Consider the following 21,220-nt stretch of genomic DNA (forward strand, 5'->3'; position numbering starts at 1 on the left):
TGAGTTTTATATTTTTCTTCAGTGTACACTAGTTCTTCAACACTTCTTTATAAATGTGTTATTCTATGTGTGTATTGTGTGATAGGATTTGTGCAATTTAGTATTATTTGTGTTTTTGTTAGCAATGGGGTAATTAGTGTAATAATTTGTTTCAATGTTTTATTTGTATTTATAAAGTACAATTTGTTTCTATTTGTCTTTGTTACTCATTTTTTATATTTTTGAGTCTTTTGTTTGCATATATTTGTATAGTTATATAGTTTTAAATGTTATGATTATTTATTTGCATTGTTCCAAATGTCTGAATAAAAATTACATTTTTTTTTGAGGAGGGGATGGGGAGGGGGTGCTGAAGGGGGGTTTGCCCAGGGAGCCAAATAAGCTAGAACCACCACTGAATACAAGCATATCCATTACATGATGCAGCCACCACTATGCTTGAAAATATGGAGAGTTGTCACGTTCTGACCTTAGTTCTTTTGTTATGTCTTTGTTTTAGTATGGTCAGGGTGTGAGTTGGGTGGGTTGTCTATGTTCCTTTTCTATGTGGTGTTTTTGTATTTGGCCTGGTATGGTTCTCAATCAGAGGCAGGTGACGTGACGTTAGTTGTCTCTGATTGAGAATCATAATTAGGTAGCCTTTTCCCACCTGTGTTTCGTGGGTGATTATTTTCCATTTCAGTGTTTGCACCATTCGGGATTGTTTCGGTTTTCATTTAGTTTTTCTTGTTATTTTTGTAATCTGTATTCTTTTGACCTAAATTGCATTATGGATACATTTCACACTGCATTTTGGTCCTCCGATCCTTCCTACTACTCCTCTTCAGAAGAGGAGGAAGAAAGCCTTGACAAGAGTGGTACTCAGTAATGTGTTTTATTGGATTCCCCCTAACATAACACCTTGTATTCATGAAAAAAAGTTTATCGTTTTGCAGTATTACTTTAGCACCTTTAGCAAAAAGGATCGGTTGTTTTGGAGAGTCTCAGTCTTAAATCATTTTCCACACACAGTCTGTGCCTGTATTTAGTTTTCATGCTAGTGAGGGCCAAGAATCCAGTCTTGCATAGGTACGTGGTTGCAAAGGGCATCAGTGTCTTAACAGCTCTGAGCGCAGACCTATCCAGAAATCTGGCAGTGGCTTCTGATTAAATTCAATTTTCACAGAACCGCTTGTTGCAATTTCGATGAGGCTCTCTTGTTCAGATATCGGTAAGTGGACTGGAGGCAGGGCATGAAAGGGATAACAAGTTGTTTGTGTCAACCGTTTCGGGAAAGTACCGGCGCAATTATGCACCCAGCTCATTCAGGTGCTTCGCTATATCACATTTGACATTGTCCGTAAGATTGAGTTCATTTGCACACAAAAATCATACAATGATGGAAAGACCTGTGTGTTGTCCTTGTTAATGCAGACAGAAAAGAGCTCCAACTTCTTAATCATAGCCTCAATTTTGTCCCACACGTTGAAAATAGTTGTGGAGAGTCCCTGTAATCCTAGATTCAGATCATTCAGGTGAGAAAAAACATCACCCAGCTAGACCAGTCGTGTGAGAAACTCGTCATCATGCAACCGGTCAGACAATGAAAATTATGGTCAGAAAACTTTAAGCTTGTCTGTCAATTTTAAAAAATGTGTCAATACTTTGCCCCTTGATAACCAACGCACTTCTGTATGTTGTAAAAGTGTTACATGGTCACTACCAGTATCATTGCATAATGCAGAAAATACACAAGTTCAGGGGCCTTGCTTTACATTTACATTACATTACATTTAAGTCATTTAGCAGACGCTCTTATCCAGAGCGACTTACAAATTGGTGCATTCACCTTATGACATCCATTGGAACAGCCACTTTACAATAGTGCATCTAAATCTTTTAAGGGGGGTGAGAAGGATTACTTTATCCTATCCTAGGTATTCCTTAAAGAGGTGGGGTTTCAGGTGTCTTTACCAAAGGTAACCATTTTCACTGTAGTGTCCAAAATGTCTTTCAAGCTGTCAGGCATTCCCTTGGCAGCAAGAGCCTCTCGGAAGATGCTGTAGTGTACCCAAGTGGCTTCGGGAGTAGCTGCTTGCACGTGCGTTACCCCTCCACTATGTCTCCCTGTCATGGCTTTTGCACCATCAGTACAGATACCAACATATCTTGACCACCAAAGTCCATTTGATGTCACAAAGCTGTCCAGTACTTTAAAAATATCTTGTCATGTTGTCCTGGTTTCCAGTGGTTTGCAGAAGAGGATGTCTTCCTTAATTGACCCCCCATAAACGTAATGGACATATACCAGGAGCTGTTGACTCATCCAGCTGTAAAGCATATAATTCACTGGCTTGTATGCGAAGCAGTAATTGATTCAAAACATCTCCTGCCATGTCACTAATGCGTCGTGAAACAGTGTTGTTTCATGAAGGCATTGTGTGTATAGTTTTTTTTTTTTTTGGCGTTCTCCCCCAGCATTGTCCCAGCCATATTCGCAGCAGCAGGAAGAATTAAGTCCTCCACAACAGTATGGTGCTTGCCTGTCCTAGCCACTCGGTAGCTCACCATATAAGACACTTATTAATATATATAATAATATATATGCCATTTAGCTGACGCTTTTATCCAAAGCGACTTACAGTCATGTGTGCATACATTCTACGTATGGGTGGTCCCGGGAATTGAACCCACTACCCTGGCGTTACAAGCGCCATGCTCTACCAACTGAGCCACAGAAGGTATCTGTTGCTTTTACACGTGTCTTACTACTCAAAAATAGTCTTTATTCTCGCTCAAAAAACTCCTGTGGCTTATTTTTCAAATGGTCATGTTTAGTTTCTAAATGTCTGCGCAAGAGTGAAGTTTTTCTGCGAGAGCGTAATGGTTCATGTGATTGGATGTTAATTATTTGACTAGGCTAACTGTATTTGTGTCACGCCCTGACCTTAGAGAGCATTTTTATTTTCTATTTTGGATAGGTCAGGGTGTGACTAGGGTGGGTACTCAGTTTATTGTATTTCTATGTTGGCCTGGTATGGTTCTCCCAATCAGAGTCTCTGATTGGGGATTATATTTAGGCAGCCTTTTTTCCTACCTGTTGTTTGTGGGATCTTGTTTTTGTGTAGTGCCTGTGAGCACTCCAGACGTCACGTTTTGTTTGCTATTTATTGTTTTTTTTGGTGAGTTTAATTTAAATAAAGATGTGGAACTCTATGTACGCTGCGCCTTGGTCCGCTCATTTAGACAATTGTGACAATTTGACATTGTGTTGTTATTTCTCTGGGCACCTAGGGAACGTCTTATATGGTCAGCTACACTAGACGGTTTAATATTATTTTTGCCAGTGAAATGAGGCTACTCAGGCGAGAGAAAAAACTTCACCCAAATCTTTCCCGGTTGGAAAATATAAATGTACTGTTGGAAATTGTATAAAATGTGAATTACATTTTTATTTGGCTTACCCCCGATGGCATTGAGGGTACCCCAGTACCCCAGTTTGGGAATACCTGCTTTCCAGGATTCCTTACTTTCACTCTGTCAATTAGGTTAGTATTGTGGAGTAACTACAATGTTGTTGATCTATCTACAGTTTTCTCCTATCACATCCATTACACTCTGTTTTAAAGTCACCATTGACCATGTGGTATCCCTGAGCTGTTTCCTTTCTCTCCCGAAACTGAGTTAGGAAGGACGCCTGTATATTTGTAGTGATGGGTGTATTTATACTTGATACTCCATCTAAAGTGCAATTAATAACTTCACCACGTTCAAAGGGATATTCAATGTATGCTTTTTTAAAGTTACATGTTTTACATGTTTACCGATCTACCAATAGGTGCCCTTCCAATATGTCATGACTTCCGCCGAAGTCGGTTCCTCTCCTTGTTCGGGCGGCGTTCGGTGGTCGACGTCACCGGTCTTCTAGCCATCGCCAATCCACCTTTCATTTTCCATTTGTTTTGTCTTGTTTTCCCACACACCTGGTTCATATTTCCCTCATTACTTCTTGTGTATTTAACCCTCTGTTCCCCCCATGTCTGTGTGTGAAATTGTTTGTTGTAAGTGCTTGTGCACATTGTGACTGGTGTGCGACGGGTTTTGTACCCATATTTTGTTATTCTGGATGCCATTGGTTTTGTATATTAAACTGCTCCGGTTATTACCCAGTTCTGCCGTCCTGCATCTGACTTCCCTGCCACCAGATACACACCCCTTACACAATAGGTGCCCTTCTTGCACAGAGTCCATTCATCTTATTTTGTGACTTTACTCCAACTTTTTATGCTTGCCATAACAAAGGGGTTGAATACTTGTTGACTGAAGACATTTCACCTTTACATTTTTGATTAATTTCTAAAAATATATATATATATATATAAAATTAAATCCACTTTGACATTATGGGGTATTGTAACAAAGCATCTCAATTTAATACATTTTAAATTCAGGCTGTAAAATGTGGAAAAATTCAAGGGATGTGAATACTTTCTTAAGGCACTGTATTTCCATGCTGACCTGATCGAGAGCCTCCCCTGACTTGCGTAGGTTCTGGATGAGGTAGTTGTTGATTGCCTCTCCATTATCAGAGCAACACATGTCCAGCATCAGGAAGCCATCCTCCTCATAAGCGTTGATCTGGTGGAACACTGACAGAGCCTTGGTGTGGAACTTTACTGAGCTGGTCTAGATGAGACAGAAGAGAGAGGGACAAACATTACTGAGCTGGTCTGGTGGAGACAGAGGAGAGAAAGCAAGACAAATTACTTCACTGAGTTAGATAATTTACTGGTCATTTAGCAATTTAGTAAGTAGCTTAGTTACTATTACTCACTAGTGAACATGACTGCTATATGTGCTACTTTTATGATAGATTAGACATGTTATGATACAGTATCAAAGATTAACGCTTTTGTACTTCCCATACAGTGAAGCAACTATATTTTCATATGAAAAATACCAAAGCCCATGGCCAAAAAAAGTAAGAAATGCAGACTCTTGGAATTATCTTGTTTGAACGACTTAGTGTCTCATTCAAATGACTTAGTATCTCATTTGAACTACTTAGTAAAAATACAAAAATGTCATTCAAAGTTGTTCAAATGTCATTCAAGTCGTTCAAACCAGTCAATCAAACTAGATACTAAGTTGTTTGAATGACTTATTTCCTTGTTTGAGCGACTTACAGTGCTGTGAAAAAGTATTTGCCCTCTTTCTGATTTTCTCTATTTTTGCATGTGTTTGATACTGAATGTTATCAGACCTTCAACCAAAACCATATATTAGATAATGGGAACCTCAGTTTACAAATAACAAAAAAAAGAATGGATGCTTTTTTTTATGCAACACCCAATTGCCCTGTGTGAATAAGTAATTGCCCCTTACACTCAATAACTGTTTGTGCCACCTTTAGTTGGAATGTAGTTGTAGATTTTTACTTTATTTTATTTAACCTGGCTAGTTAGTTAAGAACAATTTCTTATTTACAATGACGGCCTGGGAACAGTGTGTTAACTGCCTTGTTCAGGGACAGATCGACAGACTTTTACCTTGTCAGCTCAGGGACTCAATCTAGCAGCCTTTTGGTTGCTAGTCCAATGCTCTAACCACGAGGCTACCTGCCACCCCTACAAGAGATCAGTCTCTCACAACGCTGTGGAGAAATTCTGTCCCACTCTTGCATGCGGAACTCTTTTAACTCAGTGCCATGTGTGTGTTTTCAAGCATGAACTGCTCATTTCAAGTCCTGCCACATCCAATTGGTATTAGGTCTGGACTAATGACTGGGCTATTGCAAAATGTCAAATTTGTTACTTTTTAACTGTTTTCATGTCGACTTGATTGTGTCTTCATTGCTGCATCATCCAGCTGTGCTTCAGCTTCAGCTCACAGATGCATGGCCTGCCATTCTCCTGTAGAATGATCTGATGCAGAGCTGAATTCATTATTCCTTTTATTAAGGCAAGTTGTCCAGGTCCTGAGGCAGCAAAGCATCCCCAAACCATCACACTATCAGCACCATGCTTGACCGTTGGTATGAGATTCTTGTTTGGTTTTCGCCATACATAATGGGACCGATCTCATCCAAAAAGTTTATCAAAGTTTGCCAGGATGCACCTGGATGATCATCAAGACTCTTGGAATAATGTTCTATGGACAGATGAGACAAAAGTATAACTATTTGGATGTCATGGGCCCCATTATGCCTGGCAAAAACCAAACACTACACTCCACAGTAAGAACCTTACAACAACGGTCAAGCATGGTGGTGGACGTGTGATTGAGTGTGAGGGGGGAATTATTTTCATATAGGGGCATTGGGTGTTGCATAACTTTTTTAAATGAAATAAATTAAAAATGTTGTGTTATTTGTTCACTCAGGTTCCCTTCATCTAATATCAGGTTTTGGTTGAAGGACTGATGACATTCAGTTTCAAAAATATGCAAAAGAAGATAAAATTAGAAAGGGAGAAAATTTTGCTCCCTCACTCCACACTCACCCACTTACATGCTCTGGCATTCAAAAGCAGCCCTGCTTTAGGCGATCAAAAAACACAATAAATAATCATATCAAATGGATGGAATCAGTGAATGAATGGTTGCAGCAACTTTGCACAGTCTGACAAGCTGCATAACGAATGAGGCCTAATTAGACAAAACAACAATTAAGTACTTCAAATGTGATAAGTAGTTGAAATGACTTAGGAATTGTGACATTATTTGTAGGCTTTTTTTAAACTAAGTCGTTCAAATGAGATACTAAGTCGTTTCGAACGAGACACTAAGATGTTCAAACGAGAGAATTCAAACTCTACATTTGTATTTTTTTGTTGCTTTGGGCTTCACGGCTTCGTAATAGAACCGCGTTAGTTATTTATTTGCATCATAAAGGCCGTTAAAAGCCTTGTCCTATCCACCTCTCACCTGTCCCGTGTGTTTGTCTACCAGGTGAAAGACAGTATCTTGTTTGGGGTCCCAGTAGACCCCCTCACTGATTCCCTTTCCCCTCAGTTTAGCTGTGACAATCTTCAGTAGGTCCATCTTGATAGGCTGCTCTATGAACACCACATAGTTCTCTGACATTGCTATAGGAAAAAGGGAAAATATATGTCAAATACATTGTTTTTATCAGGGTTGGGATCGATTTGAACTGAAGGTTTATCCATTTTTCAAATCACTTCCTGAATTGACTTTCATAGATTTTCATTGCTGAGATACGGTTGTGTAGTGATTTGTGAGATTGTCTGTACATGGGTACAGGGAGAGTTAACCTTTTAACGCTTAAGTTCTAAATATTATTAACGGCCCTTACATTGTGAGTTATATTTGCACGCATTTCCATAATTCTATGCTGCTGTTCTATTAGATTGTTGCATTTTGACACTATTCTCTACACTCCTCATTGTATCGACACCACAATGTCCCCGTGGTATACGGTCTGATATACCATGGCTGTCAGTCAATCAGCATTTAGGGCTCGAACCACCTAGTTTATAATTACTATCATCTATATTACATGTATTATCATCTGAAATAGGCTCTAGTATTAGCCTGTCTGAGGGGCTGTGCGGGGGGGGCCTGAGACGCTAAATCTGGTCTATTTGATACAATAGTGGCAAACAAACAAAGTGAGAACAGGGTATGAGCATATATTACATATCTCGACCATGGTTAAGGCTGGGGAACGCTGGGATCCTAAAAACATTTTTAATTTAAAAGAATTGTATTTAATTTATTCTCCCCTGGAAAAACTAGTCTACAGCAGTGGCTTTATTTCGTAACCATGTCGAGGTATTATTATTATCACCACTGGACATGTAGCCTACAGATGCCTGCCTTGTCACCAAGCAGGGAATATATTTTTTCATCAAATGCGATGAGTATTATGGCTTGGATAGGTTTTAGCCTGGTCGAGACAGAGGATAATGAGAACAGGGTGGTGGACAAAGTCATGTAAACAACAAAGTGAAACAGTTTGTGCGGGTGATCAGATTGAATGGTACATGCGTGTAATCAGCTATATTGTATGCAGAAACCTTGGCTATATCTCAACATCGGTATATTAAACTATGGCGCTAAACAGGATTATCTAGGTCTATGCTTTGGCGCCATTTTGAGGCTGAATGTTACGTGGGTGGACCAGTTATCACTCTCCTTCGAAAACGTGGTTACATTTGTACAAGCTTCAAGTATTACTAACTATAAAGTATATTTCTAGGACAACTCGATGTAATGTAACAACTCAAATCATTCTCTTTAGTCTACAGTAGTCTACAGGTTAGGCTAAAGGTTGATTGAAATAATCAAATCATATTTTCCCAAGCCAACAACTATTTGGCAAAATGATAAAACATAATTGCGAGAATGCATTACAAATCAAAGAATAACAAAAGTTGGTTACGTACTTTTCCTTTTCTATTTTATTTCAGAAATGGAGCCCAGGAGTCAAACAAAGTAAACACCCATATGTTACTTTTCTATCTTTTTTTTGGTCTTTTTTAAAGAACATTTCTCCAATCCCCCCTCACCCACTACACATCAAACGCATAAAGTCATACATTTCAACACATTTTACAATTGTTGATTACATTCTTATGCTGTTCTGTTTCATTTCCGAAATAGAACCCAGGAGTCCAACAAAATATTTCAGTTCAGGTAAACAAACATATGTAAATGGTAAATCTATTTTTGGGGGGAACATTTCCCAAATCCTCCCTGTCAAACACCTCAAGTCATACATTGCAATACATTTTCCAATGAAACATTTTTAAATATCAGCATAAATCAACAATTGATCAGCCACTATAAGTCTACTTTCCACTTAGTAGTGCTTCAGGGTGTGGTACTTGTCAAAGCAAGGAACTGCTGTGTCACATAGCTCAAACATGTACTTGGTCAACTTCCTTTGTTTCTGTTATCGGGTTGATGTTAGACAGACCTTGCAATGGTATACAAATGGTGTACTTTTTCCTTGCAGCGTGGTCTGAGGGACATCGCTAGGAAAGTGGTGTTCAATGAGGTGTAGAGGATTGTCAGAGGCAGGCCGGCCCCCAGCAGACGGACAACGAGGAGTGTGGTGGTCCTCAAGGAGCTGTTGCATCAGGTTTATCCTGTACAGCTGCTATGAGATCACCTGTTCTGTGACCTGCCAGTGGACAATGTAGCTGTTGAGTAGGGCTATGTCTATTAGGTGGAAAAATAGATTATTGTACTTTTTTAGGTATATTCTGGCACACTCAACAAAACACTTCTGCATGTCCACTCTCAGGTGACATAGTTCAGTTTTCCTGTGTTCGACATTTTAGAGGTCTGCACAGTGGACAGAACATGGACATCGCGTTTGTCATGCCCTTTCACTGCCATCATCTCCCCATTCATTTGGAACATCACCTCCCCCTTGCTCATTTTCTTTTTGAATAGTGGAATTCCTGTTGGATCTCACCGTGCCACAGGCCCCTGTGTACTCCCTCAAAAAGGTACTGTAAATGTGTAGGGCTGCTGTACAAGTTGTCCACAAATACAGTGTGCCCTTTTCTGAGGAAGGATGCAGCATGGCGATCACCGCTGATCCAGATATGCCAAGACCCTCAAAATGGCTTATCTGTGGTGGTGCAGTTGTAGATGATCAGGTCCTGTTCATATCCCATCAGACGGTCACATAAAACAAAGAACTTGACTCCATCTCTGTGGGGCTTTGATGGGATTTATTGGCATAATGAAAGTACAAACACCCAGGACATTCCTAATTTTGTGATGGGGGTCAGCAAGGTTGGCAGTGGCATTGTTCTCAAAGTGGAGCACTCTCAGCAAGACAAGGAAGTGGTCCTGGGAGATAAAGATTGGAAAAAAATGGGTCTGCAGCATGGGGTCAGAGGTTCATTAGTCCCTCAGAGCCCTTTTTCATTAGCCCCATCAACAGCACCGTGACCAGGAAGGTATACATTACACTGATAGTAGTGTAACCCTTTTACGCTAGGGGCAGTCTTCTCTTTCAGTTCATGAGAATACCTGCAAACAAATATGCATATTTAATAGGCTAAAGGCATTCTGAATTTTGATTCATTTGAAGAGAGCCTTGGGTTTTTCTGTTAGATGATAATGGGCAAACTGTTGGTTTCCTGCACCACACTCTCCACCAATTCCTCATCAAGGAACAGTTTAAAACACTCTGACTCTGAAGGGGTTGGCAGGGTGCTTTGTACGCCAGACAGGGTGTCATTGAAGTCTATCTCTGATGGTGTGAAGAGACAGGATCTCAAGCAGCAGGGACCATCTTCTTTAACTTCAACCTCTTCTCCCTCACAGCCTATAAGATTGGCAGCAGCACCAGCATCTTGGGGAGGTGAGGGATGCTTATTGCATGCAAGGTAGAGATGGACACCATTTTCCTCAGACATCTCACGCTCATAGTCTAGAAGGTTGGGGGGGCAAATATTCCTCGTCACTATCTGATTGATCCTACTCACTCTCATACACAGATTCGTCATCAGAATGACAAAATATTTATCGTATCTCCTCTTCAGTGAGAAATTGAAATCGGATATTAGCTCTATAATCATTGGCTATCAGTGTCTATCAAGAGCTGTATTTTTCGTAACTATGTTTACCATGGGCTGCCAGTTCAGACCCCCTATCCAGACCCCCCATTTATTGATAAATTCCCCATCATAGTAATATTTCCTCCATCATATCCCCCCACGATACCTTCCCCCTTTTATTTTATGTTTAAACTGTAAACAACTTGTCAAGTCATGTGCTCCGGTTCTAGTATACACTGTAACATTCACATGCAGCTGCTGAAAAGTGACCAAAGTAAGTTGATATTTTTTGGGCAATGGCCTCAGCCATCTTTGACTTTGTTTATTTGCCTCTTATGCCGCGTTCAACACAACTGGGAATTCTGAAAAATAGAAGGTAAAATCATGACATCAGTGATCTTCAGGTCGGTGCTCAGTTGTTTTGAACGGGGCATTATAGTAAATGGCATTCTGGGATTAGAACGTTTTTCACTTGTCAAACATAAACAAACATGGCTGTGGATGTGTTCCGTGTAATGCTTGGGTGATGAAGTTCACATTTATCTTTTACAATAAAGGGTAAAACTGCATAATAAAGGTTAAGACCTTTATTTTAAATCAGTACCAAAAAATGTAAATGCTGTTCAGACAACAATGGTGTTAAGTCGCGTCTTTTGCATCATAAGTTCTGTTGCTGCTGTTGCAATCACATATTTGTGATGGTACACTGCAGGGACCACACAACAATGATCACAAATATGTGATCATACAGGTCAAAGGGTTAAGTGCCCCCCTAGAGTCGATATGTCAATCTAAATTACATAACAAAAGAAATCCCCATCCAAATTTTCGATTGGTACTGTATTTTTTTTGTTGCAGTGGATGCATCTCAATCCACCACATCCGCCAAATTCGCACTTCCAGTGAAAGGCTGCTGAGCTACAGCGGTGTTTGTCAGACCATGAGACACCCCGAAAATCAGTATTCTGAAAACGACTGTTGCGTCTGATCGGTTTGACCGAGAACCTATTATGACTACTCTATGGAAAGGAGACTCTCATGAACACAAGTGTCAGGGGGCATGTCTGAAGTCGGTACCGTCGATGTGCCAACTTCTGTTTGCAAATGTTTGGTCCATTTGGGCTACAAACTAATGGGAAACCACTGTGGAAAGGGGAGATTCTCATGAACATGATGGATTTCTTCGTCTTGCACTACGACCCCCATAAGTGTCACGGAACTCATCTGAAGGTAACCGGTGGAGCATAAAGGTAGTTTTGTGTCTTCCCCAAAAGAGGGGTTAAATAAGTGTCAAAAATATATATACATATATTTACAAAGTTTTATTTTATATCTCCTAGATTTAGGACAGACACTTCAAAACCTTGTTTCTTATTTTACATTTTTTGACTGTCCTTTTTGCCATTTATGAAGGTATTATTCAATGCATTTCTATGGCCTATTAAAAAAAAATATTTTATTTTATTTTGAACGGGATCCTAAAATTCTAAATAAAATAGCATCACCCCCCTCACAAGTTAAAATGAGACACTAATGTCAGGGTACATGGATATGTATCATATGGGTACATGGATATGTATCATATGGGTACATGGATATGTATCATATGGGTACATGGATATGTATCATACGGATATGATAGAGACGTACAGTGACAGTAAGTAATGGTTGCATCCCGAATTGCAACCTATACCTTATATAGTGCACTACTTCTGACCAGTTCTTGTCAACATAAGTGCACTATAAAGGGACAAGGGTGCAATTTGGAACACAGACATGATTTTGTTTTGGCTTTAATTGCATAGTGGGTATTGCAAGTGTTTGATAGGTTTACCGAAGCTGTGGTAGTAGGAGGGCCTGGCCTTGTCTGCAGGGACAATAGAGCACAGCACTTTGGCCCCCTCCAGGGTTTCCTCAGGGTTGTTCTTCATAGGGGGCACTTTGATTATGTTATACAAGGCACCTAAAATGACAGGGACACAGTTAGTACACAACCTCTCACAGTTTTGCAATACTGTGTCACAACACTGGTGTGTATACAATAAATTATCATCTAAACTCACAGGAACACTGTTTCTAAACAACCTGTCACCCTGTGATATTGTGTCAGAGCCACATAAAACACACTTGTATATAGACAAGAAATACTTACAATACTTATTACAGTAAATAATATGCTGTCGGAAATTAAGACCCAGTGTGCTCATTGTTCAACACAAAAACCACTGTTGTCTATGGGGTTGACATGACAGCTTGGTATGTTTGAGGAAGATCGTTACCCCCTCATCCATTTGAGATAGGAAAAACTTAAATAAAGCTTGTAAAATATATATCTTACAGGTTTAAATCCACACTTAATTCTGTTTCGTCACACTGAGGTTTAAGGTGCCGTATGTACAGTATATTACAATATTTCCATTAAAGGGACACTTCAACATTTTATGTCTCCTCCAGTGTCTACATATTTGGAAACAGTAATTTTCTACATTTGGAATAAAAGGTTCTAAGAAAAATTACCTCCTATGCTGTCAAAATTAAGAAGTGGTAAAGTGCCCCTTACATTGAGCTTGATGAAAAACCAATCACGGCTCTACAGTGCTACCATTTTGGTTGCATATGCTCCTAAATATTTTGCTGTGCTACCTGGAATTTTTATTTGGGAGCACCAGTGCAACTAGAAAAAAATCACAACATTTAGTAGCTCCTTCACAAAAATGTATTTGTTGCTGGAAACTTCCCACAAGTTTGTGGGAAATAGGCTGCAAACTAAATAGTGTGACACAAAATAAGTTTGCCAACTTTTGCCACTAGTCGTGAATCTGCGGCAAACCGTTTGCAACTATAATATTTATTCCCTCTAGTTGCAAACAGTTCACCAGTGATCTTTTTCTGGCAGACAATTCTCTCAAGATTCTATTTGTATCCGTGGCAAACCTGTGGCAACAACATTTACTGCCACTGGGTTTACCAGAAGCCGTTTCCAGTGAACACATCAGGCGGTGAAGAGAGTTGAGGTGAAGGAGATTGAGGCCACAGTGCTGAAGAAGATATGGCAGTGGATGCACCGCAACCAGTTGCAAGTGTAATACGTCTGGACACATTTATTGTGAAGAAGGTGGATTTTTTTCCCATTCATAACCACAGTTATTAATTGTATTACACAAGTGTCCAAGAAGCTGCACGTCATTATATTTGCAGCCAAGAAGTTTTTGGGCCTCCAAAACTACAAGACATGGCAGAAGCACTGCAAGGACAACTGTCGCCAGAAAACGTCCCAGAAAAGCAGGCTGATTTAGTTTAATTTAAATGTCATTATTGATAGTTATTATGGATGTGTATGTACAGTTCAAGTCTGAAGTTGACATACACTTAGGTTGGAGTCATTAAAAATAGTTTTTCCACTCCACAAATTTCTTGTTAACAAACTATAGTTTTGGCAAGTCGGTTAGGACATCTACTTTGTGCATGACACAAGTATTTTTTCCAACAATTGTTTACAGAGATTATTTCACTTAAAATTCACTGTATCACAATTCTAATGGATCAGAAGTTTACATACACTAAGTTGACTGTGCCTTTAAACAGCTTGGAAAATTACAGAAAATGATGTCATGGCTTTAGAAGCTTCTGATAGGCTAATTGACATCATTTGAGCCAAGTGGTGTACCTGTGGATGTATTTCAAGGCCTACCTTCAAACTCAGTGCCTCTTTGCTTGACATCATGGGAAAATCAAAAGAAATCAGCCAAGATCTAAGAAAAAAAACTGTAGACCTCCCAAACTCCAAACTCCCGAAGGTACCATGTTCATCTGTACAAACAATAGTACGCAAGAATAAACATCATGGGACCATGCAGCCATCATACCGCTCAGGAAGGAGAGGAAGTTTTGTCTTCTAGAGATGTGCAAATCAATCCCAGAACAACAGCTAAGGACCTTGTGAACAGGCTGGAGGAAACAGGTACAAAAGTATCTATATCCACAGTCAAACAAGTCCTATATCGACATAACCTGAAAGGCCTTCAGCAAGGAAGAAGCCGCTGCTCCAAAACCACCATAAAAAAAGGCATACTACAGTTTGCAACTGCACATGGGGACAAAGATCAAACCTTTTGGAGAAATGTCCTCTGGTCTGATGAAACAAAAATAGAACTGTTTGGTCATAATGACCATCGTTATGTTTTGAGGAAAAAGGGGAATGCTTGCAACCCCAAGAACACCATCCCAACCGTGAAGCACGTGGGTGGCAGCATCCTATTGTGGGAGTGCTTTTCTGGAGGAGGGACTGGTGCACTTTACAAAATAGATGGCATCATGAGAAGGAAAATGATGTGGATATATATTGCATATATATGCATATATTGAAGCAACATCTCAAGACAGGTCTCAGATCAAATAGCCTGGATTGTTAGTCCCATCTCATTCCTCGCTCTCTTCCATGAGTCATTCAGCATGCTTGTGGGCGTGCTGGCAGGATGGACTATTTTTTATTCTGTATATAGGAATCACGAAATCATGTTTCTAGTCTATTGCATAGTTACAATGTGTAATCATTGATGTCCCAGGAGCAGGAGTTGTAAACACTGCTGAATTCTATCATTTTAATACATACACGCAGACATCATCATTCACAGACTGGAGTTTCATACACCTGGTATTGGATATGACAGAAAAAAACTTGCGAAATAGCGATTTTCATAAATTGTTTAACTTGGGTCAACCGTTTTGGTAAGCCTTCCAAAAGCTTCTCACAATAAGTTGGGTGAATTTCGGCCCATTCCTCCTGACAGAGCTGGTGTAACTGAGTCAGGTTTGTTGGCCTCCTTGCTCACACACACGTTTTCAGTTCTGCCCACACATTTTCTATGGGATTGAAGTCAGGGCTTTGTGATGGCCACTTCAAAACCTTGACTTTGTTGTCCATAAGCCATTTTACCACAACTTGGAAAGTATGCTTGGGGTCATGGTCCATTTGGAAGACCCATTTGCGACCAAGCTTTAACTTCCTGACTGATGTCTTGAGATGTTGCTTCAATATATCCAAATAATTTTCCGCCCTCATGATGCCATCTATTTTGTGAAGTGCACGAGCCTCCCCTGTAGCAAAGCACCTCCACAATATGATGCTGCCACTCCCGTGCTTCACGGTTGGGATGGTGTTCTTCGGCTTGCACGCCTCCACTTTTTTTACTCCAAACATAGCGATGGTCATTATGACCAAACAATTATATTTTTGTTTCATCAGACCAGAGGACATTTCTGCAAAAAGTAAAATCTTTGTCCCCATGTGCAGTTGTAAACCGTAGTCTGGCTTTTTTATGGCGGTTTTGGAGCAGTGGCTTCTTCCTCGCTGAGTGACTTTTTAAGTCGATATAGGACTAATTTTACTGTGGATATAAATACCTTTTGTACCTTTTTCCTCCAGTATCTTCTCAAGGTTCTTTGCTGTTGTTCTGGGATTGGTTTGCACTTTTCGCACCAAAGTGCGTTCATCTCTAGGAGACAGAATGTGTCTCCTTCCTGAGCGGTGTGACAACTGCGTCCTATTGTTCTTATAGATGAACGTGGTACCTTCAGGCATTTGGAAATTGCTCCCAAGCATGAACCAGACTTGTGAAGATCTACAATTTTTTTTCTGAGGTCTTGGCTGATTTCTTTTGATTTTCCCATGATGTCAAGCAAAGAGGCACTGCGTTTGAAGATAGGCCTTGGAATACATCCACAGGTACACCTCCAATTGACTCAAATGATGTCAATAAGCCTGTCAGAAGCTTCTAAAGCCATGACATCATTTTCTGGAATTTTCCAAGCTGTTTAAAAGCATAGCCAACTCAGTGTATGTAAACTTTTGACCAACTGGGATTGTAATACAGTATTATAAGTGAAATAATCTGTCTGTAAACAATTGTTGGAAAAATTACTTGTGTGTCATGCACAAAGTAGATGTCCTAACCAACTTGCAAAAACTATAGTCTGTTAACAAGATTTTTGTGAAGTGGTTTAAAAACAAGTTTTAATTACTCAAATCTAAGTGTAAACTTCCGACTTCAACCTTACATTAACAACAGCTCTAAATGGCTCAGAGTGGTAGTCAGGTTACGTGATTGTCTTCTGGCACGCACCACTTCTATTAATAAATCGCTATCAGAAAATTATTTGTGTGGTAATTATTTATTGTTTTCCTGTTTTATTCATATGTTTTCAAGTTCTGGTTACGAATCATGCATTCTGATTCTTGTATAGTTTGTAATGTCAAATTTTTTTGAATGTTGTACTGATTATGGTGATCTAAGCTAATACCAGCTATGTGTGGAGCCATGTTTGTTGACATACAATGCATTCTGGGTTTCACGTAAAAGTCTGTCGGACAAAGATTTTATAACAAAATGTGGTGAGGGAGGGTTCAGAGTATACTTCTGGAAGTGAATGATGGGATGAGAATGAAGGTAGGCGACACACCCCCTTCAACATGCACATGCAAACAGACCAAACTAATCCTGTCTCCTCTTATTATCTTTGGTTGAAGTGAAAAAACAAACATGGCGGCAAGCACAAACTTCCCATCTTCGGATATCTTTCGATTTCTAGAAAGTGTTTAACTGAATTCTTTTGATCAATGGTGAGCTCACTCGTGATGTGATTTTAAATACTAATTGTTGTTAGCTAGTTCATATTGTAGTTTCTGTCAGCCGAGAGTTATCTAAATATGATCGCTTGTGTTACATCAATTTTTCCTCAGTAGGTGGTAGGACAAACACAGCCTACATTTTCCGGTTTGGATGATTGTGTTATGCTGTAGTTACTTCTGTGAATGTCTGAACATTGCATCTGAAAATGAACCGTTCACATTCAGGGCATAACTTTGTAAGGACTGTGTTTGTGCCAAATGTTTCTGTGAAAAAACAGTGTGGCCAGCTCAAATGCTGTCTGTTGCATTAATCGAAACTGGACGTTCTAAATCAATCACACCGGTTTGAGTGTACACTGCAGGGACCACTGTAGAATGATCACACCGTTTGTTTCATCGGATTTCATCGGAAGAAGAGTAATCATCGGACCAAAATGCAGCAGGGTACTTGTTCATCTTTAATAATTGCACTGAAAACTGAATAAACAAAACAACAAAAAGGAAAACCGAAACAGTCCTGCAAGGTGAATAACACTAAACAGAAATGAACTACCCTCAAACTAAGATGGCAACACAGGCTACCTAAGTATGATTCCCAATCAGAGACAACGAAAGACAGCTGTTCCTGATTGAGAACCATACCCGGCCGAAACATAGAAATACAAAAACCTAGGCATACAAACATAGAATGCCCACCCAAACCACACCCTGACCAAACAAAATTAGAAACGTACAAAGCAATCTACGGTCAGGGCGTGACAGTTGGTACATGTGAAAAGGGTTATGAATGAATATGGGTTATGCATATTCATAAGTTGTCAGTCTTTTCTTGCTGTTTTCTTCATCTAGTAAAACAAGTTTTTTTATTTAACCGCCACAAATATTATTACCTATTGGCCGATGTGTTTTCTTGCTGTGTTTTCATCCAGTAAAACTGTTAAGGAGTGTACGCTAGCATACAAATGCTGTCCTCGATCTTCAGCTCCAAAGATGTCCAGTTCCAGTTATGATTTTGGCAAATATCAATACTGTTTGTGTGTTTGCTACAGAATAAAGAATAATTATTAGCAATTAGAATACAATATCAGTATATAGCAATAAATCAAAATTACAAAGAAATATAACACTGCTATAAAAATTATAAATTGCGTTGACAAAATCACAAATATGAGTTATATTACAATAAGAAACAGTAACTGTTGAGCTCCACAAGGGGGCAGGGCAGAACAGAGCAATGCTAAACAGGCCACATTTTTAAAAAAACATGGTCGTAAGGCCAGGGTAGCTTCGAAAGACAAAACAAGCTAATACTTCTCTGGCACAATTAGCATTGTTTTACAGAGCTAATAGAAGAATGTAGCTAGCTACATAAGCACAATTGAGTATAACACCATAAAGGTTATGAAATTAGTAACGTTACCTCGCATGTCCGCGAGGAATATACACAAATATATTTTGCTCCATACATACAGTGAGCTACAGTAGAAACAACATAACACAACATATATAAAGTATTATAACGTAATAAAGGCACTTACTTTGATAGAAACACACAAATGTCCAAAGTTATTATCATGTAGTAATGAAAACAACAATGAAGATGAAGTGGGCACCAGCCGGAAAATGTGAAAAAGTTTGTGCAGTTCCTGTTCTGACTGGAGATGGGCAAATGCCTGCCGCCTTGATCTGCAGAAACAAGGGGGAAGTGCTTGGGGAAGTTTGTCCGGCTCAGTAATGCCTAAAAAATAAATCGTCCGCAAAAGTGAAATGGCTTAATTTTATGTGAATTAATGAGGTGGAACACACCTCAATTCAAATTGTTGTTAGAAAATAATATGAAATTGACAAGTTAAAACAGCCTATAAACAAAAGCAGGCAGCATGCAGCACGGATTAACTGTCCTGTTGCGTAACATTCACATTTTGGAACAATGAGCGCATTCTGACATCACGTGCATAGTCATATGTGACTAGGTTAACCCAATGCTGTGTTTGTCCAATATTAATATTGACCCAGCGCTGGGTTGTAGAAATGACCAATTGTTTGAGTAACAATAAAAAGTAATATGAAGTGCCATATTAAGCATAACCAGATTTCTACCTTTTCAGATGCCAAAATATAAATTGTTTTGAGTATCCTAATTGTTTCAGTGCATGCATTCAACAAAGTTTGGACGAAAGATTTCCACAGGGTCGTCATTCTCCAGAGTCCACTCAAAAAGGCAATAGTTCTGAATGAACTGGGTTTGATTTAGTTTTCATTTTCTTTATTATAAAAGTGTTAATTATTTAAAACTTCCATTGCTTAATCTATTGCTCAGTTATCACTTGGCTCATGTAAATCATTTTGTAGTTGTCCTTTTAAACATCCTAAGGTCAACATCCCCATAGTGTTCACATTTCTCCCATGTAAATGTTGTAGCTACATAAAAAGATTAAACAATTTATTTGGGAAATATCCAGTGTTTGCCATTTTCTTCATTACCATGCTGATGATTTCAAGTTCTATTGTATTTATTTTTATCTGTTAAAGACATTGAATACTAATTTAGCATATTTACTAATTTAGCATATTTACTACATTTAGTATGTTCAGTTTTTTTTTCTCTGCATTCATTTCATTTAAAGTTGTCGTTTGGTTGATGTAGATAAAAGTCAATGTTGTTTATCACACAGTAACCAAAAAAACACATTTCATTTTCATATTGTCACTGAGTTTGCAGTTAACAGAATGTTGGCCACAGGTTTCCCAGTATTGTTTGCCAGAAGTTGACAAGTTGCCGCAAAATTACCGCTAAAGTTAGCCTCATTTAACTAATTTGCATGTGAAAATATGAGCTTGTGGCAAATTGGCCACAACTGTTTGCTAGAAGCCAGTTTTATCAGTAACAGAGAAAAGAAAGAAAGGAAAAGGGAGAAGCTCTCCCTATATATATGATATATATATATATATGTATGATATATAGGCCAGATGTAGGCTACATATCAATCTCAAAAATACAATTTCATGGTGCTCCTTAACCCTATAATTTGTAATTGCTGGTAATTCTTACCATTTAATATGATTCATATTTTTCTTTGTGCTCCTACATTTGTTTGTGCTCCTACATTTTTCAACTTAGGAGCATGTGGGCCCAGTGGAGCTTCTATGTAGACTGACCTTTTCTGCCATAAGAGTTGCCCATGTTGTACGTAGTGCCGTCTGGTTCAGTGTGGGGATGCGCAGTGGCCATATTCACAGCAATAAACTTTGTCCAGTCCACCTGTAGTAGAAGAACAGGTCAGATAAATTACACAGCTGTTACCAATATATGTCAGGTCAGGTGTCTGGGCACTCACTATAATCAATATATATTTCAAACAGGGCATCATTTACGTAAGTCAGTACATTTGTGCAAGGGTATGATTGTATATATACAATAAGGCCCTCTCCTATTCTCGCTATACACCAAGTCACTTGGCTCTGTCATAACCTCACATGGTCTCTCCTATCATTGCTATGCAGACGACACACAATTAATCTTCTCCTTTCCCCCTTCTGATGATCCGGTGGCGAATCGCATCTCTGCATGTCTGGCAGACATATCAGTGTGGATGACGGATCACCACCTCAAGCTGAACCTCAGCAAGACGGAGCTGCTCTTCCTCCCGGGGAAGGACTGCCCGTTCCATGATCTCGCCATCACGGTTGACAACTCCATTGTGTCCTCCTCCCAGAGCGCTAAGAACCTTGGCGTGATCCTGGACAACACCCTGTCGTTCTCAACTAACATCAAGGCGGTGGCCCGTTCCTGTAGGTTCATGCTCTACAACATCCGCAGAGTACGACCCTGCCTCACACAGGAAGCGGCGCAGGTCCTAATCCAGGCACTTGTCATCTCCCGTCTGGATTACTGCAACTCGCTGTTGGCTGGGCTCCCTGCCTGTGCCATTAAACCCCTACAACTCATCCAGAACGCCGCAGCCCGTCTGGTGTTCAACCTTCCCAAGTTCTCTCACGTCACCCCGCTCCTCCGCTCTCTCCACTGGCTTCCAGTTGAAGCTCGCATCCGCTACAAGACCATGGTGCTTGCCTA

At 39.6% G+C, this 21,220-nt stretch overlaps 1 protein-coding gene across 3 annotated transcripts in view; it reads right to left on the reverse strand.

Moving 5' to 3' along the window:
- Positions 1-21,220, reverse strand: part of bco2a (beta-carotene oxygenase 2a) — a 120,864-nt gene that overhangs the window by 26,553 nt on the left and 73,091 nt on the right. For all 3 annotated transcript variants that reach the window (XM_052457472.1, XM_052457473.1, XM_035781297.2), the window contains 4 exons: positions 20,305-20,407; positions 12,352-12,480; positions 6,904-7,064; positions 4,498-4,665 (listed from right to left, as the gene is read on the reverse strand). In XM_052457472.1, the coding sequence (XP_052313432.1) occupies positions 4,498-4,665; positions 6,904-7,064; positions 12,352-12,480; positions 20,305-20,407 (561 nt within the window). The remainder of the gene's footprint in view (positions 1-4,497; positions 4,666-6,903; positions 7,065-12,351; positions 12,481-20,304; positions 20,408-21,220) is intronic.

This window comes from Oncorhynchus keta, chromosome 11 (assembly GCF_023373465.1).
Source record: "Oncorhynchus keta strain PuntledgeMale-10-30-2019 chromosome 11, Oket_V2, whole genome shotgun sequence".
Lineage (NCBI taxonomy): Eukaryota > Metazoa > Chordata > Actinopteri > Salmoniformes > Salmonidae > Oncorhynchus > Oncorhynchus keta.